We start from the raw sequence: 22418 nt of genomic DNA on the forward strand, positions 1-22418 counted from the left end.
AATCATGTCATCTGTGAACAAATACAGTTTTATTTCTACCTTCTCAATCTGTATAACTTTTATTTCCTTTTCTTGTTTTATGCATTACTTAGGACTTCCAATATGGTATTAAAAAGGAGTGTTAAGAGTGGACATTCTCGCTTTGTTCTGAATCTTATCAGGTAGATCATCTTTTTATTTGGGTCTTTTTTTCTTTTTTGTTATTTAAAAGAACGATGTATGCATCCATTATCTTTTTTCCTTTTATTTATTTAAAACAATTTTTTTATTGAAGTATAGTTGATTTACTATATCATGTAAGTTTCCAGTGTACAGCACAGCAATTCAGTTATATATATATAAAAAAATCATATTTAGATTCTTTTCCCTTACAGGTTATTACAAAATATTGACGATATTGATAGTTCCCTGTGCTATACAGTAGGTCCTTGAAGGTTATCTATTTTATACATAGGACTGTGTATATGTTAATTCCAGACTCCTAATTTATCCCTCCCACCACCTCTCTTTCCCCTTTGGTAACCATAAGTTTGTTTTCTATGTCTGTGAGTCTCTTTCTGTTTTGGAAATAAGTTCATTTGTGGCTTTTTTTTCCTATTAGATTCCACATATAAGCGATATCATATGATATTTGTCTTTCTCGGTCTGGCTTACTTCACTTAGGATGATAATCTCTAGGTCTATCCATGTTGCTGCAAATGGCATTATTTCATTCTTTTATGGCTGAGTAATATTCAATTATATAAATATACCACATCTTATCCATTCATCTGTCAATGGATATTTAGGTTGCTTCCATGTCTTGGCTATTGTAAATAGTGTTGCTATGAACATTGGGGTGCATGTATTTCTTTGAATTATGGTTTTCTCTGGGTATATGCCCAGGAGTGGGAATACAGGAGCTCTATTTTTAGTTTTTTAAGGAACCACTACACTGTTCTCCATAGTGGCTGTACCAATTTACATTCCCACCAACAGTGTAGGAAGTTTCCTTTTTCTCCACACGTTCTCCAGCATTTAGTATTTGTAAACTTTTTGATGATGGCCATTCTGACCAGTGTGAGGTAATACTTCATTGTAGTTTTGATTTGCATTTCTCTAATAATTAGTGATGCTGAGCATCTTTTCATGTGCCTTTTGGCCAACTGTTTGTCTTCTTTGGAGGAATGTCTATTTAGGTCTTCTGCTCATTTTTGAATTGTTTTTTTTGTTTTTTTGATATTTAGCTGTATGAGCTGTTTGTATATTTTGGAAATTAATCCCTTGTCAGTCACATCATTTGCAAATATCTTCTCCCATTCTGTAGGTTGTCTTTTTGTTTTGTTCATGGTTTCCTTTGCTGTGCAAAAACTTTTAAGTTTAATTAAGCCCCATTTGTTTATTTTTGTTTTTATTTCCATTACTCTAGGAGACAGATCCAAAAATATATTGCTGCAATTTATGTCAAAGAGTGTCTTGCCTATGTTTTCCTCTAGGAGTTTTATTGCATCCAGTCTTACACTTAGGTCTTTAATCCATTTTGAATTTATTTTTGTGTATGGTGTTACAGAATGTTCTAATTTCATTCTTTTACATGTAGCTGTCCAGTTTTCCCAGCACCACTTATTAAAGAGACTTTTCTCCATTGTATATTCTTGCCTCTTTTGTCATAGATTGACCATTAATTGATTAATTGATTTAACATTAATCAATATCTTACCACTTTTATTCAACATAGTTTTGGAAATCCTAGCCACAGCAATCAGAGAAGAAAAAGAGATAAAAGGGATCCAAACTTGAAAAGAAGGAAAACTGTCACTGTTTGTGGACGACATGATACTATATCAGAAAATCCTAAAGACACTACCAGAAAACTTACTAGAGCTCATCGATGAATTCAGTAAAGTTGCAGGATACAAAATTAATACACAGAAATCTGTTGCATTTCTATACACTAACAATGAAAGATCAGAAAGATAAATTAAGGAAACAATCCCATTTACCATCACATCAAAAAGAATAAAATACCTAGGAATAAACCTACCTGAGAAGGCAAAAGACCTGCACTCTGAAAACTATGACACTGATGAAAGCAATCAAAGAAGACACAAACAGATGGAAAGATATACTATGGAAGAATCAATATTTTAAAAATGATCATACTATCCAAGGCAATCTACAGATCCAATGCAATCCCCATCAAATTACCAGTGGCATTTTTCACAGAACTAGAACAAAAGATTTTTACTTTTGTATAGAAACACAAAAGAACCTCAAATACCAAAGCCATCTTGAGAAGAAAACATAGAGCTGGAGGAATCAGGCTCCCTGATCTCAGACTATGCTACAAAGCTACAGCCATAAAAACAGCATGGTACTGGCAAAAAAAACATATGCAGATCAATGAAACAGGATAGAAAGCCCAGAAATAAACCCACTCACCTATGGTCAATTAATCTTTTTTCCAAATATAGTAAAAATGGTAAGGGTAGTTTAGTTTTATAATAAACTGTGAAACTGTCTTCCAGAGTGTCTGTAAACTTTCCCCTCAATTATGCTTTAATTGCATCTGACATATTTTGAAGTTTTATTTTCATTATTATTCAAAATGTTTTTTAAATTTCCCCTGTGATTTCTCCTCTGAACCATGGTTATTTTTAAATTTGTTGTTTAATTTCTAAATAGTTTGGCCACTGTAAGTAAGTGGCTGGAAGTAAGTAAGAGAGAAACTGAGTCACAAAATATAAGGTCAGAGAAGCAGTCAAGAGAATCTGAAATACAAGGGGTATTTTGTAAAAGGGAAAATTGTAGAAATTTTCCCTTTTACTTTAGGTGAGGTAGGAAGCCAATGAGGGGTTTTGATCAGAGGAGAAATATGATCTGACAAATTAATAAGGTCATTCTAGCTGCTGTGTGGAGAACAGACTTTATGGAGCCCATTTGGAAGTATAGTCCACAACCTTGGCTGCATTCAGGATTCACCTGAGATGCTTTAAAAATACTGATGCTAACTAAAGCCTCCCCAACACATACACACACACACACGCACACACACGCACACACACACACTTCTCATTTAACTGGTCTGGAGTTTGGCTTAAGAACTGGAAGTTTTTAAACTTCCCTTGTCCCCTCATTGGTGATTCCAATGTGCATTCAAGGTTCAGAACTACTGAGTTTGAACATTCTGAATATATTTTTAAAGAAAGTAAACAATGTTTTCTGAGGAATTCTAATAGAGTGCAGAGTATGAGAAAAATGAAGAATAAAAAGAGTTAAGAATGACCCACTTGTTTGGCTAGCCTGACTTCTGGTAAACTACAAGGTGAATTAGTGGTAATGGAGAGGTCTAGGTTGGCTGAGGTTCCTTTCATGCACCATATTCCCAAAGAACTGTGCACCACAGTGGTTTCCCATTTATGTCTTCACCTTTTCTCTTAGCCTATAGCCTCCTAGCCCTTCTTCAGAGCTCAGCTCAATTAACCCCCTTGGGGACTCTTCCTTGTCACATCATCCTATAATCTACACTCTTACCAATACAATTCTCCTTTGGAGAATTATCTTAGTTACAATTTAATATACATTTACGTGGTTATTTGATAAATGCCTACCTCTTCTCTCATTACACTATGATGATAAAGTTCATAAAAATTTGCTCAAGATTGTAACTCTCGTGCCTGCTTGTGCTTTGCACACTTAAGAATTTAATATTTAGGGCTTCCCTGGTGGCGCAGTGGTTGAGAATCTGCCTGCCAAGGCAGGGGACACGGGTTCAAGCCCTGGTCGGGGAAGATCCCACATGCCGCGGAGCAACTGGGCCCGTGAGCCACAAATACTGAGCCTGCGCGTCTGGAGCCTGTGCTCCGCAACAAGAGAGGCCGCAATAATGAGAGGCCCGCACACTGCGATGAAGAGTGGCCCCCGCTTGCTGCAACTAGAGAAAGCCCTCGCACAGAAACAAAGACCCAACACAGCCATAAATAAACAAACAAACAAATAAATAAATAAATAAATAAATAAAAAAGAATTTAATGCATATTTGAACCATGTCTAAGAGTAGCTATCTCCACAAACTTTCAATGTCATTGTGTTTTCAGTGGCCTTGTATCTATTATACTAGAATCACCCTTTTAGATATAAATGCTACTAGAGTTCACAAATACATACATAGCTCAAAACAATAAAAAAATTAGTGTAATAACAAAGCCCTCTTTCTTATTCAAATCTTCTAAAATGCCACAGATGAGATTTGAGACTCTTGCATGTAAAGTATAACTTCATTCCTTTTTTTTTTTTGATCAGTGTTGAATTTTCATTTCGGAAGAACACCAAAAGGAAAGCTATTGAGTGGAGTATGTTAAAATTATCCTTTTTTTAAAATTAATTTTTATTGGAGTATATTTGATTTACAATGTTGTGTTAGTTTCTGTTGTACAGCAAATTGAAACAGTTATACACATACATATATCTACTCTTTTTTAGATTCTATTCCCATATAGGTCATTACAGAGTACTGAGTAGAGTTCCCTGTGCTATACAGTAGGTCCTTATTAGTTATCTATTTTATATACATAGCAGTGTGTATATGTCAATCCCAATCTCCCAATTTGTCCCTCCCCCCGCTTTCCCCTTTGGTAACCATAAGTTTGTTTTCTACATCTGTGGCTCTATTTTTGTTTTGTAAATAGGTTCATGTTTACCATTTTTTTTTAGATTCCACATATAAACAATATCAAATGATATTTGTCTTTGTCTGACTTACTTCACTATGACAATCTCTAGGTCCATCCATGTCACTGCAGTGGCATTATTTCGTTCTTTTCTATGACTGAGTAATATTCCATTGTATATATGTACCATGACTTCTTTACCCTAACTTCATTCTTAAAATTCAATAAATTGTACTATCAATCAGTATATTTAATTACACTCCAATATACACACAAAATTTTAAAATTCTATTAGAAAACATAAGCATGTTACAAATATATATGTATAACTTATCCTAAATTATAATCTCAAATTATAAATTGAAATTCAAATTTTATGTTAAGGCTCACTGTAATTCTTGATACAGATAGTCCTAATAAACTCTAATACCATTTAATTTCCAATCTAATAAAAAGAGCCTGAGGTTACTAATTTAAAGAAATTAATTAAAACCACAAATAAACACCTGATACATCTATATTTCAAGAATTGCAGTCAAGATCAAAAACTCACTGAGTATATAAACTGAAATTTAAAAAACCAATACAAGGAAATCATCCCTTGCTGATGGTAACTTGTTTCCTTATCAATAACCTCCTAACTGTGACTATTTCTAGGTTTTTAGCTTCATCCATTGCTCCTCACCACTGGTTTTGTTTTAATCTTCTCTTATGATTTTAAAATGAATAAATACATGTTAATGACTTACACAATTTTCTGCACATCGCTGGATTCTATCTAAACACTTTATACAAGCCATCTCTTTTACCAGGAGTCCTACCCCAAGGCACTATGCTCTGAACGCAGAGGTTGAGGGCAGTTCACCCCTTTACTCTGGCACCCAGCCCACACTTGGTATTTGGCAGGCCCCATAATTACACTGATTTGAATAATCAAGAATAGAAAAAGGCTTGCTTACTTTTGTTTTTAGGAAACATATATGATAACTACAATCACTTCTGAGCACAAGATAAACCTGGAATGTGATAAGATATCACATTCAAAGATATTCAATTGAATTATGCTACAAGGAACATGTGAGTGTGACTCTGTGTGTGTGTGTGTTTGTGTGTGATATATATGTTGTATGTGTGTGTGTGTATTTAATAGTTATATGTTTTCAAACACTGAGGGTTTCTTTCCAAAGTACATTTTAAAACCTGAGTACTGTAACATTAACAGATGAGCCTAGATTGAGTCAAGTCCAAATAATCTACCATGTTACATACTTATGAGGATATAAAATATAAAACTTAAGGAATTTATTCACATCCTAAATAGACTGTTTGGAAATTTGTGTAAATATACTACTTCTATGCAACATCATATATAAAATGTATTTATTGTTACATATAAGCAGATAAAAATAATAAATAATCAGAGGCATACAATAATTTAGCATGTTTAGATAATCTTAAGCTTGCTCATATATTTATAGGTTGCAAATAGTATGTATTAGTATTGATATAGTCAAGATATCTTTCTCGAATAACTATATCATCTATAGAAATATATGTGACAAAAATACTTATCATGACCCTTAAAAGCAGGTAAATATTTTGGTGGAAGTGCTGAAAGGACAATCAATTCTCTAAAAATTTCAAGTGAGCAGAATAATCCTGAAGAAATATGAATTGCAAGACAAGTCTTGTATTACTACCAAATAAAAATAGACTTTCATTTCAATGGAATGACCCAACCTAAGCAATGATTCTCAGGCTTCAATTAATGGTTCTAACTGGCTCAAACTTGCTACCCAATGCTTTTTAATTATTTAATATATTTTATTCATATGCAATCATTTAACTATATGTCAAAACTAGTAATTTATTTCTTTACAATGAAAAAATTTCTTATCCTTGTTTCACTATTAAAAAGAAAAAATCTGATTCCTCAAACAGCTTTTTCATCCAAACTGTTTAAATTTCAACACAGTTCTTAGCCCTGGGTGAGAAATGTCTCAAGCAATATTCCCTTACAGAATATGAAATTATAAGCAACATCTAAGTGGATGAAGGAAGAAATGAAATATGAAGGAAAAATATGACAATGACAAATATAATACCAGTAAGTAATTTAACCTTATTGTAAATCATTTTTCTTACCCATCTAAAAAAAAAAAAAAAAAGATTGCTCTAAACTCTCCTCAAAGATAGAGGGAGATACTGGCAGGATAACTGGTTTGTAAACACAGCACAGATATCGACTAAAAGTTATCACCTATGAGGTCCAATGACAGGCACCCATTTCCACTAAAACTTGATGGAAGTTGATGTTATGGAAGATTTCTAAATAAAATGACTACTATTATTTCTTCTATTTGCCAAAGTAATGGCCCTTAAAATGGGAGAGAACTATAGGGCTAAAAGTTAGGACATGCACTAAATTAACTAAATTTCTTAGGAGGTTTCTTGGAAGATATTAGGAAGACTGAATTTTAAACATCAGGAACATTTTTTTAAAAAGAGTACAGAGTATCCCATATGGCCTCTCACTGAATCCTAGAAAAAACTTCTTTGTGCACTAGAAGAAAAAGATTTATTCACTATTCACTGATTTATTAAGTAAATATTGATTGATTAAATTTTAAAATAGAGGTAATTCCTCAGAGAGTCCCATGGGTACAAAACTTTATAAAGGAGTTAAATAGACAAAAAACACATCACAATGAATATTTTCCAATAAATATCAGCTATCATGTTATGTGCTTTAGTAGAAGCCATGATTCTTCATCCATTTATAAAAATAATTGATAAACTATAATATCACAATGTTGTATTTTCATAGGTACCTCATTGTGGTTAACTAGTATAAAACCGGAGAGTAACATTATACTGTTTCATAATGTACATGGTTCTTCAACCACAAGCATAACAGATTAATGCTAACTGATTCAGTGGCATTGATATGGATACCTCATGTTGGCTGCATATTGGTGATTTTACAATTGCAACTGACGATTTAATTCTTAATCATGCTTGTTCACTTGCATGAGTAATCTAGGAAATGTAACTTATTCAATTTCAAGGAACAGCCCAGAAACTAGGAGATATGACACCTCAGTAAATGTTCTAAGTCACACTTATTAATAACATTGGAAGAGCTTCATAGTATTTTTACTATTAATCATAGAAAATCACAAATTCATAATATATGTACCAAACAATTCTTTGAAATTTATTTTAATTGGTTTATGTCAAGTTTGCTCTTAACCAGGAGTCAGTGAACTATGACCCATGGGACAAATCCAGCTGGCTGCCAATTTCCATAAATAAAATTTCATTAGAACACAGCCACAACAATGCAGCCACACTCGTTGGATGACATATTGTCTATGTGGGTGCCTTTGCACTATACCAGCACAACTGAATAGTTCCAATTAGAGACCATATGACCCAGAAAGCTGAAGGTACTATCCAGACTTCTACATAAACGGTTTGCTTACTTCTGCTTTAGACTATCAAATTACCATGTTGTTTATTGAAGCAACAAATTCAGAAAAAGTAAATCTAACCAGTTAGCTATCTTCACCAACTGTCAGCATGAGACACTTTTTTTTTTCCCAAAAAATAGAGTAAACACAAACTCTCGATGGATAGAATTCAGTATACATCACAATAACCTGTAGAAATAATAGATAAGAAAGGGTAGAAATTTTCTTTTAAATGTAGTGTGCTGATATATGAGAAATGGTAAATAGAAAAACTAAACTGCAATGTATATCTTCTAGAAGAGAAGACTATTACAGAAAAAATTAGAATCAGCTGTTGTGTTATATGCGGAATGAATCTAAGTTAATTAGAATGAGCAATAACAAAATATACCAATGTACTTATAAACAATAATGAATTATCTATAAACCCATTTTATTATTCTTCTTAAGTTGTAGAAAATGCCAAATATAATTACAAAATACGTATTCAAAACATGTAAACCACTAATTTTCCACTTGTAAAAGCCTGATTCAAAAAGCAATTTACTTTATGGTTTACTTAAGCTTTGTAACTACATTAAAATATGATAGTATATACACAACAGCTTGTTAACAAGATTATCATAACATTAAAATCATAATGTGGCACTTCAATTATGGATACTTAAAATTAAAGCTAATCCTCACAGTACCAATTTTTATCTCCTAAATAATTTTAGCTATTAGCTGCTCATTCAAAGTCTGTATCTAAAATGATAAGCATTCTAGAGTAAGACAGCTCTGTACTTTTCTTCAGTAGCAAAACAAAAGCTGTATCCTTTCTCTGCAGTCTTTAACACACAATCTTTTGCTACTAAGGGAAAAATGCAATTTTTTTTACCTTAGTTAAGGACTATTTATTTATGTTGTTGCTAATGTTGTTTTAAATAGTAACTTCTAATATAATAATACATATTTTCTGTTTTGGTTTTATCGTTCTAAATGTATCAAGTTGTCATAAAATAGCAGTTACAATATTAATTTGATTTTTTTCTGTAAATATTTCTTTTAAGAAAATATTGTCTAGTTACACAGTGGGCACCAGGGTGAAAGAACCAATGCTCGGATTAATGAATATGATAATGCATTTTATAAGTATATAACTGTATCAAGTCATGCCTGATTTACTTGTGCTGTTGTTTCTCAGAATTTATAATTAATAAGTAGGTAATCATTTCTCACATTCAAGTTCTAATTAAAGTTCAAAGTAGAGAAAAACAGCAAATTAACATAGCTCCTAATTCATATATGCCAATTGCTACCAAATCCATAAATAATCCACAGGTATTACATATATATTTGGTTTTATTAAACATTAGTGAAAATTAACATAGAACTTTTCTTCTATTTCCCATGAACGGTGAAAAAATTAAATTATCCTTGGCCCATTTGAAACTGAATGACAAATCTTGCTTTCACTCATCCCTGAAATGAATGAAAGTAACACTCCTAAGTTATGCAGTAAACAGATAATACCAAATGTATATGTGTGTGCATACATGTGTGCACATTTGCACACATGTGTAAACTGTGTGTATACATATGTATTCATAGTACACAAATTACATTAACTTAATTACACGGAATATATAATCAAATGCCATTAATTACATATATTTTTACATAATTAAGCATTTTCCTAACGCTTAACCTACATTTTCTAAGCTGCATTTCAATAATGTTATTAAAGTAGTTTCATCATCATTATCTAGAAAAAGTGATGGTGTGCTTTTGTCTTTATATTTTATAAAATCTGAAGATATTCAGCCTGGTTGCCCTCTTTCTATGTTAGGTGACACAAACCACAGACACATGTGCTTATGTGCATAGTAGAGTATGTGCCTCTCTCTAACAGAAGTGATAAAGACAAGATATTCTCCTCTGCATGGAAGAAAAGAGGATACTCTTGTAACCTGCTTACTGGGGGCGGAGGGTGGGGGGTGTTTTCCAGAGATTCCTGCTGATTCATTTAGCAAAAAAAAAAAATTTGGAGAAATATAATTATTATAGGATCAAGAAATATGATTAAAATAGAAAGCTTACACATTGCTTCTGCATCCAATTTCACAGGTCAAACTTTGCATGTAGTTAAAACACACACATACACACACACGGGCTTTATAATTACCTTTATTTTTGTAAACTTTGAAAACAAAAATATCTTACTGATATTGAATCATATATAATCACTGATCATTATATAACATATTCAGGATTTTAAACAATTTGTGTTTACTTTTCATACCATTAAACAACCTGCTGCTTTCATGAGAAATATTTTAATAATTTCTCATTTTATTTATTTTATACTTCTCTTCAACACCACTTCAAATTTTCTCATGCCTTAAGATTTGTTTTCTAAACTACTTATTCAATTCACTATTCATAAATATTTAGGTTGCCTTCTCTTCCCCCTCCTCTTTTTTTACCATTATAAAAGAATTTCATTGAAAGTTGTGCATAAAACTGTAATTCTAACAGATATGTCTAAAAAGCAAATGGATCTCCAAATTTCAAATGCTGTCACACTGCAAGATTTCCTTGACTGGGACAGGGAGATTCATATAGAGATAGAAATAAAAATAGAAATTAATAGAGATAGAGTACATATATATGGACATATGTATATATACAAACACACATTTCTGCATATTATATATACACATACACACACAAACTTATCTACAAGTGTAAGGTTAAGTAGGATAGTGGTAATATTCTTATCTCCAAGTCTTATTCAGATGGACAAAATTACTCATAGAGACAGTCTTTTACTTCAATTCATGTAGACGTACCAGTTAAAGAAATACCAGTGTAGTTTAACCATTATGCTTAGCAAGGGATGCAAAATTAATATAACTAAAACAATAAAACAATAAGCAACTAAAACAATATCTAGGTACCAGAAGTAACACATCCCTTAGATCAGATGGCAAACAGCCTCAGTACCACTAGATATTAACACAGGAATGAAACTAAAGTTGTACTTTATAGACTAACACATCTAGAAGGGAAAAACTGAAAAATACTTCTTTTTAATGTCTTTGAATCTCTCTTCAGACCTCACTCTTTCAATGAAAAGTTTAGATTGCTATTTATATCCCTTCTACCTCTCAAAGTCTATGAGTCTAAAGTAAAGCAATAGCTTTAAAGGATTTTTACCTTTCGACTTAAATGATATTTACAATGTACTGTATCTCTTAAAATTATTTTCCTAATTTACATAGTTATACTTTCAGTTTTAACTCTGGATACTTGGCTGGGTTTATGGTACCCCTACAATTACTATTACACACACCAGAAAAAAAGCCAAGAACATAAACTGTGCAACTCAACATCACCATCTAGTGACAGAATTCCTAACACGTGACAAAGCTGAGCAAAAAGGAATAGATTTCAGAGATACAATGTCCTGGTAGTTTATCTTTAGATTAATCACCTAAATGTAACAGCTCTCACTGAATATGTATGGCTCTGCAAATAAAATACTAAGCCTTAATTGGCTATGCTTGTACTCTAAAATGTAATTTATATTCTCACCACAGAGGTATATCCATAGATCTCACCAATCTGTATTTTTGTGTATTAAGTCATTATCAGAAAGCTTCGTATAGTTTTTTACATTTTTTTCTTAATGAACTATATTCTATATGTAACTTTTCTTTCAGATTTTGACACCCCATTTTCTTAAGTTATTCAACTGAAGTACCTTCCAATTTCATTATTTCTACTACACATGGCCCACTACTGCCTGGGGAAGTAAAAAGGTGACAAAGAGTCACCAAGTTTTTTAAAAAGGTCCCACTTTTCCCCTTGATGTTTAGAAGTTATTACAGGGGCTATGACAGGTGCAAAATATAATACAGTAATCAAATCACTTTGGTATGATAAGAGGGTTGAATTGGCAGAGATAAGGGGAAAAAAATGAAAAGAAATTGAGAAATTTCACCTCTAAATTCACTATTATCATACTATAGACAGAGATTTCACCTGGAGATGATACATTTTTTTCTGTCCTTAAAATTTTTTCATGTCATCATTTTCAGAAATCCCGTACAGTATTTCCACACAGCCATGGAACTACAATGGACTCTATAAGTTAAACAAAAAATATTCCCTCTGGCATTCTACATTCTAAGACCACACCGAAGTTTTCCAGTCAATTCCATTATGTATGACATATGTAATTTATCTGAAATAAGCACTATACACCATTCAATGGAAATAATGTATACAAACATTGTAATACTTTGTATCTTCATTTTCTTAATGTTTCATAAATTACAAAGCATTCTCTCCTACATTACTGCTGTTCTGCATATCAATCCTATTAAGTTTTTAATCTTATCTTACAAAAAAGTAAGACGAAAAAAGACTAATTTATCTAAAATCACAGTTGGAGTCTAAAATCTGATTTTTGCCACTTATCCTAGATTTTGTATCTTATTTTATTCTTCCCATTTTTCCTTCTTACTTCATTATTTTTCTTTTTTTCTTTTTAGATGGAGAATTTTAATTAAGTTGGCATAGTTAAGACCAAAAAGGGAAAGTGGACATTGTCAGTGTATCTTCAGCCCTTGCCTTAACAGGCGAATGAACACAACTTGAAACACAGGTGACTCTTGCTGGTCTATGAGACAGTGAAGGGAGCTTCTCAATATTTAAATATATTAATATAACCAGTTATAGAAATCTAAATATAACACCAATCTCCTATAGGGTTTGAGAAGGCATTCACCATATCCCTGAAAAGTTTAACATTCCTTATTCAAGTTTAATCATCTCTTTAGAAGGGGAAAACAGTGATAGTACTTGTTGAACCAGGATTACTATCAAAATTCAAAAAGCTGACCATATTTATTTAGCCACAAGCCAATCTTATTTAAATGAGGACAGAAATATTACATCAGCCATTCATGATCTGAATTCTAGTGTATGAGATCAATTTAAATATGGTACACATAAAAAGTCATGAGACATTTGTTTCATAATAAATAAGGCAGTGGCCAACGATTACGCATTAGTAGCTTTTTTGAGATAAGCTATCAAGTCTGCCCTTTCTCCCTTCTTCTTAATGCCAGCAAAGATCATTTTTGTTCCAGGGGTGTACTTCTTGGGATTCTCCAAATACTCCATCAGCGTCTCCTCTCCCCAGAGGTGATGCCTTCGTTCTTGTTGGCATCTGTGTAAGAGAATCCGACAGCCTGTCCTGTCTTTCGCCCAAACAGACCATGGAGATTTGGCCCGGTCTTGTGCTTGCCTCCCTTTTCCACAGTATGGAACTGGGCACACTTCTGAACAAAAATCTTCTTGCCCTTCTCGACATCACCCATTTTTAAATCGTTCTTTCTCCGTGCACGACTCAGAGGTTCCCATTCACAGGCCGAACGTCCAGCTCTCTAATCCGAAGGACACGCCAGTCCGCGCCTATGTATCTCATTATTTTTCTAATCATTCATAATATGCTCCCATTATAGAAAATTTAGAACAGAAAATTACAAGCCTGAGAAATGTGTAACCCCACCACCCAGATATAATAGCTATTTTGCTGTATTTTATTCCTATCTTTTTTCTCTTTATTCTTTATATTCAATGGAGATCATGTTCTACATGCAATTTTGTTTCCTGGTATTTTTCAGTGAACATGATGATACTCGTGCCACTCAGAAACACTGTGTTAAAGATCATTTTAATATCCAGATATAACTAAATACGCCACAATTTACCATTATGTATATATATTTATTGATATACCATATATATTATTTTATATTCTAGAAACTTCATTTTCTTATTGTTTCCTTAATAGTAGACAATTAGGTTTTACTCAATTTGTTTACTGTTATATTCTATAATTTGAGAAACAGTTTCAGATTGTCCATAATTTCTATGTCATGTGCATAGTATATTTCATGAAGTTAAATTTATATGAAAAGGGGTATGTTTGTTTCAAGGTTCTTAGTACTTATTGGTGCACTCCTTTCCTTAAATGCAGAAGTAATTTCAATTCCTCTTGATCTCTGAGAATAGGACAATGGCTCTTACCATTCCATCTCCAGCACTCAAAAATCTCCTCGCTGAACTGCAGTAACGTCAATAACCAAGAATTAGTACTTTTTATGTAATTTATATTTTGCTTGCCATTAGAGTTGAATATTTTAAGGGTTTCTTAATCATACTTTGCCAATTAACCACTGAGCTCCTAAATATTTTTGAATCTCTTACACACATGGCAATACAGAACACTGATGTTGTCTATAAATTTTGTGATTTTTTTCCATATACAGAAGCTTTTTTAATGTAGTCAAATCTTAGTTATTTCCTCAACTACTTTTTGGATTATTATCTCTTTCCCCATCCAAACCTCAGAGATAGTCACTTTCATAGTTTATTGGACTGTGGCTGTCTCATTTATTTACTTTAGCTCTTTAATATACACGAAACTTCCTTTAACACCTGTGAGGTGAAAATATAAGGTGATTTCTTTTTTCTAAACAGCAAAACAACTGCCTCTTATACCATTTGCCGAGCAATTCAACACGTTCTGGATGATTGGTGTACTCTAATGTAACTACCTCATAGGATCTTCATAGAATAGGTAATACACAGAAAAGTTCACAAATTTCCATCTTTATCTTAAAACTGACCACATTATTAGATTCTTTTATAAATTTCTAGAGTGTTTTTGTTGTTAATTCCATAGAGATTTCTACATACAAGTCATGTCTTTAGAAAATAATAGTCACCTGTCTCCTCCATATCATATTTGTTAATTTTGGTTTTATATCCATTACTATGTTCTGAATCCAGTTTAACTCTTCATTTCTTGAGAGTGTGCATGATGTGTATGTGTGATGTGTGTGAACGTGGTTTAGCCTTACCCTAGACTCTCCTTTGATGATAATTCCATCCGTGAGAGAAAGGTGAATTTCATGTTAGCAACTCAAAAACATCCCTCTGGGGCGTTGCTGTCCAAACCATAGCCACTAACCACATGTAACAATTTACATTTAAAATAATAAAAATTAAATAAAATTAAACATTCAGTTCTTCAGTTACACTAGCCACAGTTCAAGTGCTCAGACACACCATATCAGAGTCCCAATTTATTCTGTTGGAGAAAGTTATTTAAAATTTTTAAATCCCAAAATACGTTTCTCTCTGACACACATTTTCCTAAATCAAGTATTTTCTTAGGCATCTGGTTAGACTCTCCTCCTTTCTGATTCCATGCACTATCATTCGAAATCAGATGCTTTCCCATGGCCACAAATATCAAAATACTTAACAAATCCCAGTCTGCAACCTCCAGTCTTTTTCCTGAGTTGCAGAGTTGTATTTTCCTTTGCCTACTGCAAATTTACACATGAGTTTACCATAGCTATCTCAAATTCATCTGAAAACTAAAATCGTCTTACTTAATCCTCCTCTTCTTTTCTCTTTCCTTATCTCAATTAATGTATATCCAAATACTCAAAATAAAAACATTTGAGTTTAAACTTACACAGTGCTGTATGTCAATTATATCTCAATAAAACTGGAAAGGAAAAAAAAGTTGCATACAAAGTGAAAAAAATTTTTTGACTTGCCCTTGATAAATGTCCTTCTTCTTATTTTTTATCTTTATCAATAATTCAACAGATAATTATTAAGCACCTAATATGCTAATACTATGGTAAGGCTAAGAATACAAAGGAGAGCAAAATAGCAATCCTCCTACCCTCATGAGATTTACTATCTAGTAGGATACACAAATAAATTAGACTTTATTCTGAAAGCATAAGAAAACTTTAAAAGGTTTTAAACAGAGCAACAGAGATTAAATCAAGTTTTTCATATATTGAGGCTATTAAGTCACAGTCTCATCAGATCTACCGTCTAAATATTTCTAAATTTCTCAAACACACTCTACTCTGTTGACCTCTATACCCTTCTACCTTTATCTTAGTGGGGTCACTGATTTCTCTAGATCTCTCATTCCCTCCACTGTACCCTCCACTCTACTGCCAAAACGAACTTTTGAATTATTTTCTCCCAGTCTGGGTATGAGTTAAAACCTAATAAAATACTTGTTTCATTTAGCCAGCACATTCCAGAGTAGGCTGTAGCCCCTTATACGTTTTAAACAGCCGGCATCCAGGATTAGATCCACACATCTGGGATCAGGAAGAAGCCCCGGAGGGGTCTAAAATGATTCCTGAGCTGGGACACTGATGAAAGAACAGGTCCAAGACTGCATGGCAAAGACTGCTCACGAACAGGGATTGGATGAGATGACAGAGAATTGAGCAAGGGCAGAGACCTCTCTTTTTTGTTCTAAGCTCATAGCAGTAGTAGAACCTTAATAAATAAGGAGGTAATGCCCAACTTGATGATAAGGCCCAAACACAGCAACCACAAAATGTCACTCTTCAGATTCAGTCCAGTTTTGCTCCAATTTCTCCAGACTACAGACACACTCAGGAGGAGGGTACCACTGTGGGTGCCCGGAGCCACCTGAGGGCTGCTGCAGAGGTTAAGTTAGTGAGAAAAAAAGGATGTTCAATAGCCAAGCTATGTCATGCCCATGGACCAAGAGAAAAAATGCCATGGCATTTTTGGGACCAGGGAAACAACTCAAGTACTGGGGCTCTGAGCCTTCACATCAGGCATTTGATTTTTGTATCTGTCTCCCCAACTAGGCCATTAGCCCCTTGAGGGCAGAGATTCTCTCATTCATATCTGTAACCCCATTACCTGGTGTATTACAGAAATACAATAAATGTTTATTAAATAAATGAATGATCGTTATCTATCCCCACATTGTATTTTCTTACCCTATTAGAATTCTAAAAAGCTGTAAAATAATCTTCATAGTTTTATCAATATATTTAATTCTGTCATCCCCTTCCTTAAAAACCACAATCACTCCTTGAAGTAATTTAAAGTATCTATCATGGCAAGCTAGACTCTATGTAACTGACCTCTAGTATATGGTAACAAACACATTTCCAACAAGCCTCCTGAGACCAGCCCCTGAGCTAACTGAAATTGTTGGCAAATGATTCATACCTGTCTCCCACTGCCCCCTCTCACACTCTGAAATTCTGAATAGTTCCCACCATCCCTGCCAACCTCGTACTGCTTTATTTATACCCAAGGATTCTTGGCATATAAGGAGAGATACTACCAAAGAATTCTGCCTATGCGAGTTTTGCAGGAAAACATACATTCAAAAAAGCTTGAAAAAAATTTGCTTTACATCAGACCATTTTACTGTTCTTGAAATACATCTTGCACTTTTGTTCAATACCTTTCCCTCTACCTGTAAAACTGGTCATATTCAAGGCCTAGATCAAATTTCTTATCCTCTCCATGGTTTTCTTTGATTTGACACTCTTCATGTAAGACAAAAAAAAAAATGATCATAGATGAGAGAACAATTAATTTTTGCCCCTTGATGCATTCTCCTTTTATTCTATTAGTCACATAACGTTATAACTTTTTGTTTACATGCTTCCATAGTCTCACATATAAAGAATGAGCTCCTGCTGTATTTTCTAAAGGCAAAAACCAGAAGTTTTTTAAAAAGTGCTAGGCCCACAGTACACTAAACTGTTGAATGCTTTTGGTAACAAGATTATTTAGTTGTGTTTAGTGAATCTAAAGATTATGAGTGTGTGTATGTATGTGTAAAATATGCTGCCAATGTAAACAAAGTACATTACACAGCCATATGATTAAATGCTGATTTAAATTATCTAGCCTATTGCTTTATCTCATAGCATGGGTGGTTGAGAGGTTACTCCAATCAGGTAATACTTGTTTTTCTCATTAATTCATCTCTACTTTTTAAAAAGCAGAATTTTCGAAAATGGCAAGTATTACAAAATTTGGCAGGATTTAATAATCTCTTCCAACACAGTTCTCCCATAATTCAATTTGTTTTTTTTCTTGATGATGAATTTTCTATACTAATTACATCCTTCCCTTGTTCATTGTATTTCCCTCACTCACATCCATTTTCATTCACATTGCCCCTTTGCAATTCTTTCTATGTTTTTGGCCTTTTATTCAAAGCTTCAGAGCTGGCATTCTCTTTGTCTTCCTGTGGGTCTATGGGTTTACTTCAAACTGAATAGATATAAAAATACAGAGAATAACTGTACAGTTCTAAATAAATGTTGATGTTATGCTTAACATATTCAAAGTTATTATAATAAACATTTACAAAAATGATGTTTTCAATTTATACCTCAGGTAGAGGATAAAGAATATATTGAAAAACAGCAGTTCAGTCATGACTTCTGCACTGGCCTTTTCCACAATACATTTTACTCTTTATTTTATATTTACGACTATTTTCAATAACTTTAACTTTCTGAGAATGTCCACTTGCATTGTATATAGATACAAATTCTCTATTGTGGACTCAGTTTTATTTTTCCCTCTTTTTTATTAGTAAAGACATTAACAATAAAATAGGCTCACTTGCTCCAGCTGGTAATTTCTCAGTACTAGTAATATATTATTCCTCTTTTTGTGACATCATAATCATCTATATAGAAGTACCATGTATCTTTGTGTAGAAGCTACTGTTTCCATTAAATTTAATTACCTCCCCCTGTGGTTTTAAATAGAAGTGGCTTCAAAATGAGGGCAGCTTCTATTAAATTTAATTACTTTCCCCTGCTGCTTGCGTGGTAAAAGGGAGGTCACTAAATGAGAGCAGCTTCTAGACTAAAGTATATGGTAACTGTGTGCCAGCAATAAAAAAATTGTGCCCAAAATACCCTTCTAGGGAGCGTCATAGGTTTATCCTTTCTCCTATTTAAAATTTTTTCTTTAGCCTTAATTTAAGCCCTTAAAAAATGAGCATGGATAGAAGGAGATATATTTTAAAAATCAATTTTAGTTCCACAGGCTAAATCAAGGCAAATATACTATTTCTGTACAAATATATTGGAAATTATCCCACTCAAAGGTTCAAGCTCAGAACTTTTAAGATTAACATCATTTGTTGTCATTTCTCCAGCTGTAAGGATGCTAAGTTTTATTCTTCACACATTTTCAATGTCTAGTAAAAGCCTTCAATGATTCTGATCAGATGGATTTAAAGACTGCTTCCTAAAAGTTATTAAAAAGGTATTAAGTTTAGGGAGATTTCAGAAAAATATTCAGAAATAGTAATGTTAAAAAGGAAAAAAAAGAAAACCCATCAGGTTCATTACAGACTGCTGTATTTGAAAAAAAGTTAATCTGTATGCTTTATAATAGTATGAAAACGTATATCGGTTTAAAAATACTATGGTATAATCCTATAAAATATTTTAATTAAATATTAATTAGGAGAAAATACTACTCAGTTAAAACACCATTGTACTATTTATTTTTTTATACAGGCAGAATGTAGATGAACAACATTTCCATTCAATCACACAGTTTAGTATAAATATAAAACAAGACACCCCTTAAGCATTTTAAGTAACAAATTAAACATTTACATTTTTTACTGTGCACTGAGGCTTAACATTTATGCAGCTTCAAAACCAAAGTACAGCCTCAAGGGAAGTCTCTCCACTGACAAATTAATACCTTAGAGAACAGAGCTGAATGGTGGCAATGAACTCATTTGTTCCCCCAATAATGAAGAATGACTTTTTCTTTACCACATCTGTGACTGTTGCTATGGTGACCCAGACTTACCTCATTGCTTCTCGGAGAGCTCCTCGCTCACCAAGAGTCGTGTGCTTGATGTCATCAAAATTATTCTCCAGCTTCTCACAATTCTGCAACATATTAGAAAAATGCATTAATCCTCCAACATCCTGAGATAAAATTATATCTATGCAATTATGTAAAATATAATTGATTATATTGATTATGGACTCAAAAATATGCACACCATTTTAATTGGGTAGGATTCATTAAAATTGACAGTGTGAATTCAACAGTAACAAAATAACAACGTTTTATGATACAGCTGTCACAGAAGTCTTCTTACCAATTTTTCAAAATTGGGTAAATAGAAGAAATGAATATTATATAAAAGTAGTACAACTTTTAGAGTTTTGAGGTTTAAACATTAGTTCTCCAAAATAATCTCAAGTATATCAAAGCCAACTGGAATTCAAAAGAAAGTCAATAAAGTTTGAAATCACAATAAATTGTATATGATAAATACCCAGTTCTAAAATATTAGTATTTACTGATATGGAAAGATAAAGCCCAGGCATAATATAATAATAAAAGTTCAAACATTTTGAAATTAAAATTTTAAAATTAGATCTTTAAATAACAGTTATATACAAATTGTTCACAAATATATATATATATATATATATATATATGTATCTGTACTTGAAAATAAATAAGTCCAATCATTAAAATTGTGACATTACATCAGGCTCTAGGCAGTACTGGACTGAATTTTCTAAGAGTTTTTTTTTTTTAATTTTAATTATGTTTTTATATGTAAAACTAACTTAATCTCACATGACCCTAATAAGTTATCAGAACATAATATATAGGATTAAATTTTAGCCTAAAAAATGTATCCATATGAATCTTTTGGCACATTAGATTTCATGTATTTAGGTAATAAAATAATTGGATTTAAAAAAATAAATAAAATAATTGGATTTAGCATTTTAGTTAATTTAACAGACAGTAAAACTAAATAATAAAAATTTAAACATTAATGGGTTCTATTTTAAATTGTAAATAAGTATGCTGGATTTCACAAAAATACAGAATTTAGATTAATAATTTCCAATGTGTAAGAATTCATTGATTTAAAACCCATTGTTATATATACCATTATCTTACCTTGATACCTTTTTTAGATCAGCCAAATTAAGGCAAAGATCCTTTTTAACACAGTTATATGTTTTACAATGAAAATCTTGAAAATTAGCAAAATGTATCTAAAATAATTTGAATTCTGAATAAAAGTCCTTTTTTGGATATGTAAGTTGCAAATGTCTCCTGCTCTGTGTCTTGTCTTTTCACTTTTTAATAGTATCTTTTCATAAAGAGAATTTCTTATTTTTAAAGAGGCCCAATTTATTATTGCTTTAATTTATGGTTAGTGCTATTTGTGTCCTGTTTAAGAAATCTTTGATTTCCTCAAGGTTATAAATTTATTTTCCTATACTTTTTCCACAAAGCTTTATTACTTTGCATTTCACATTTAGATGTGTAATTCATCTGGGATTGATATTTGTATATGGTGTATAATAGAAAATCACACCATACAGGTCAGCAGTTAAATCAGTACTACTTATTGAAAAGGCCATCATTTCCCCACTTTAATTCATCTTTTCCATAAAGTAAGACACAGTATACATAGGGTCTGTTTCTGGAGTCCACAATGGCCAACTGCTCAATTTCCTATATTTTTGCTAGCATCACACTGTTTTAATTACTTATATCTATAATAAATAAAGAACTCCTACAAGTAAATATGAAAATAAAACAGACAATTCAATATAAAATGGGCAAAAGACTTATATAAACACTATATAACAGAGACTATACAAATAACTAATTTAAAAAAACATGCTCAACAGCATTATTCATGAGAAAGATGCAAATTTTAAAAATGAAACATCACTACACACTTTGAAAATGTGTAAAATGAAAAAGATAGATGATACAAAAGTGGGTTTTTATAGTATAAAAAGCAACTGCAGCACTGCTGGTGGAACTGTAAATTGTTAAAACCACTTGATAAAGCTTTTTGGTAGCACTTTCAAAAGCTGAGCATTCATGTCTTGGAATACACCCAGAACAAATATATAATATGTTCGCCTAAAGTCGTATACACGAATGTTAATTGTAGCACTATCCAAATTTCCCCAGACTGGAAACAAGTCAAATGCACATAAAGATGGAATATATAAATCAACTGTGTTATATTACTACAATGGAAAATACATAGCAATGAGAATGAACAAACTACATCTATGTGGAATAACATGGATTATCTCACAGCCATAGTATTAAATAAATTGACACACAAAAGATCACATAGGAAAATTATTCCACTTACATGAATTTCAAAAATAAGCAAAGCTGGGCTTCCCTGGTGGCACAGTGGTTAAGAATCCGCCTGCCAATGCAGGGGACACGGGTTCGAGCCCTGGTTCGGGAAGATCCCACATGCCGCAGAGTGACTAAGCCCATGTGCCACAACTACTGAGCCTGCACTCGAGCCCGCGAGCCACAACTCCTGAAGCCCGGGTGCCTAGAGCCCGTGCTCCTTAACAAGAGAAGC

At 32.6% G+C, this 22418-nt stretch overlaps 1 protein-coding gene and 1 pseudogene across 1 annotated transcript in view; both read right to left on the reverse strand.

Moving 5' to 3' along the window:
• Positions 1 to 22418, reverse strand: part of DPYD (dihydropyrimidine dehydrogenase) — a 796991-nt gene that overhangs the window by 665186 nt on the left and 109387 nt on the right. The window contains exon 3 of the mRNA XM_068540384.1: positions 19847 to 19929. Within this exon, the coding sequence (XP_068396485.1) occupies positions 19847 to 19929 (83 nt within the window). The remainder of the gene's footprint in view (positions 1 to 19846; positions 19930 to 22418) is intronic.
• Positions 13175 to 13622, reverse strand: LOC137761173 (cytochrome c-like; annotated as a pseudogene).

The sequence above is a fragment of the Eschrichtius robustus genome, chromosome 3 (assembly GCF_028021215.1).
Source record: "Eschrichtius robustus isolate mEscRob2 chromosome 3, mEscRob2.pri, whole genome shotgun sequence".
NCBI classification, from domain to species: domain Eukaryota; kingdom Metazoa; phylum Chordata; class Mammalia; order Artiodactyla; family Eschrichtiidae; genus Eschrichtius; species Eschrichtius robustus.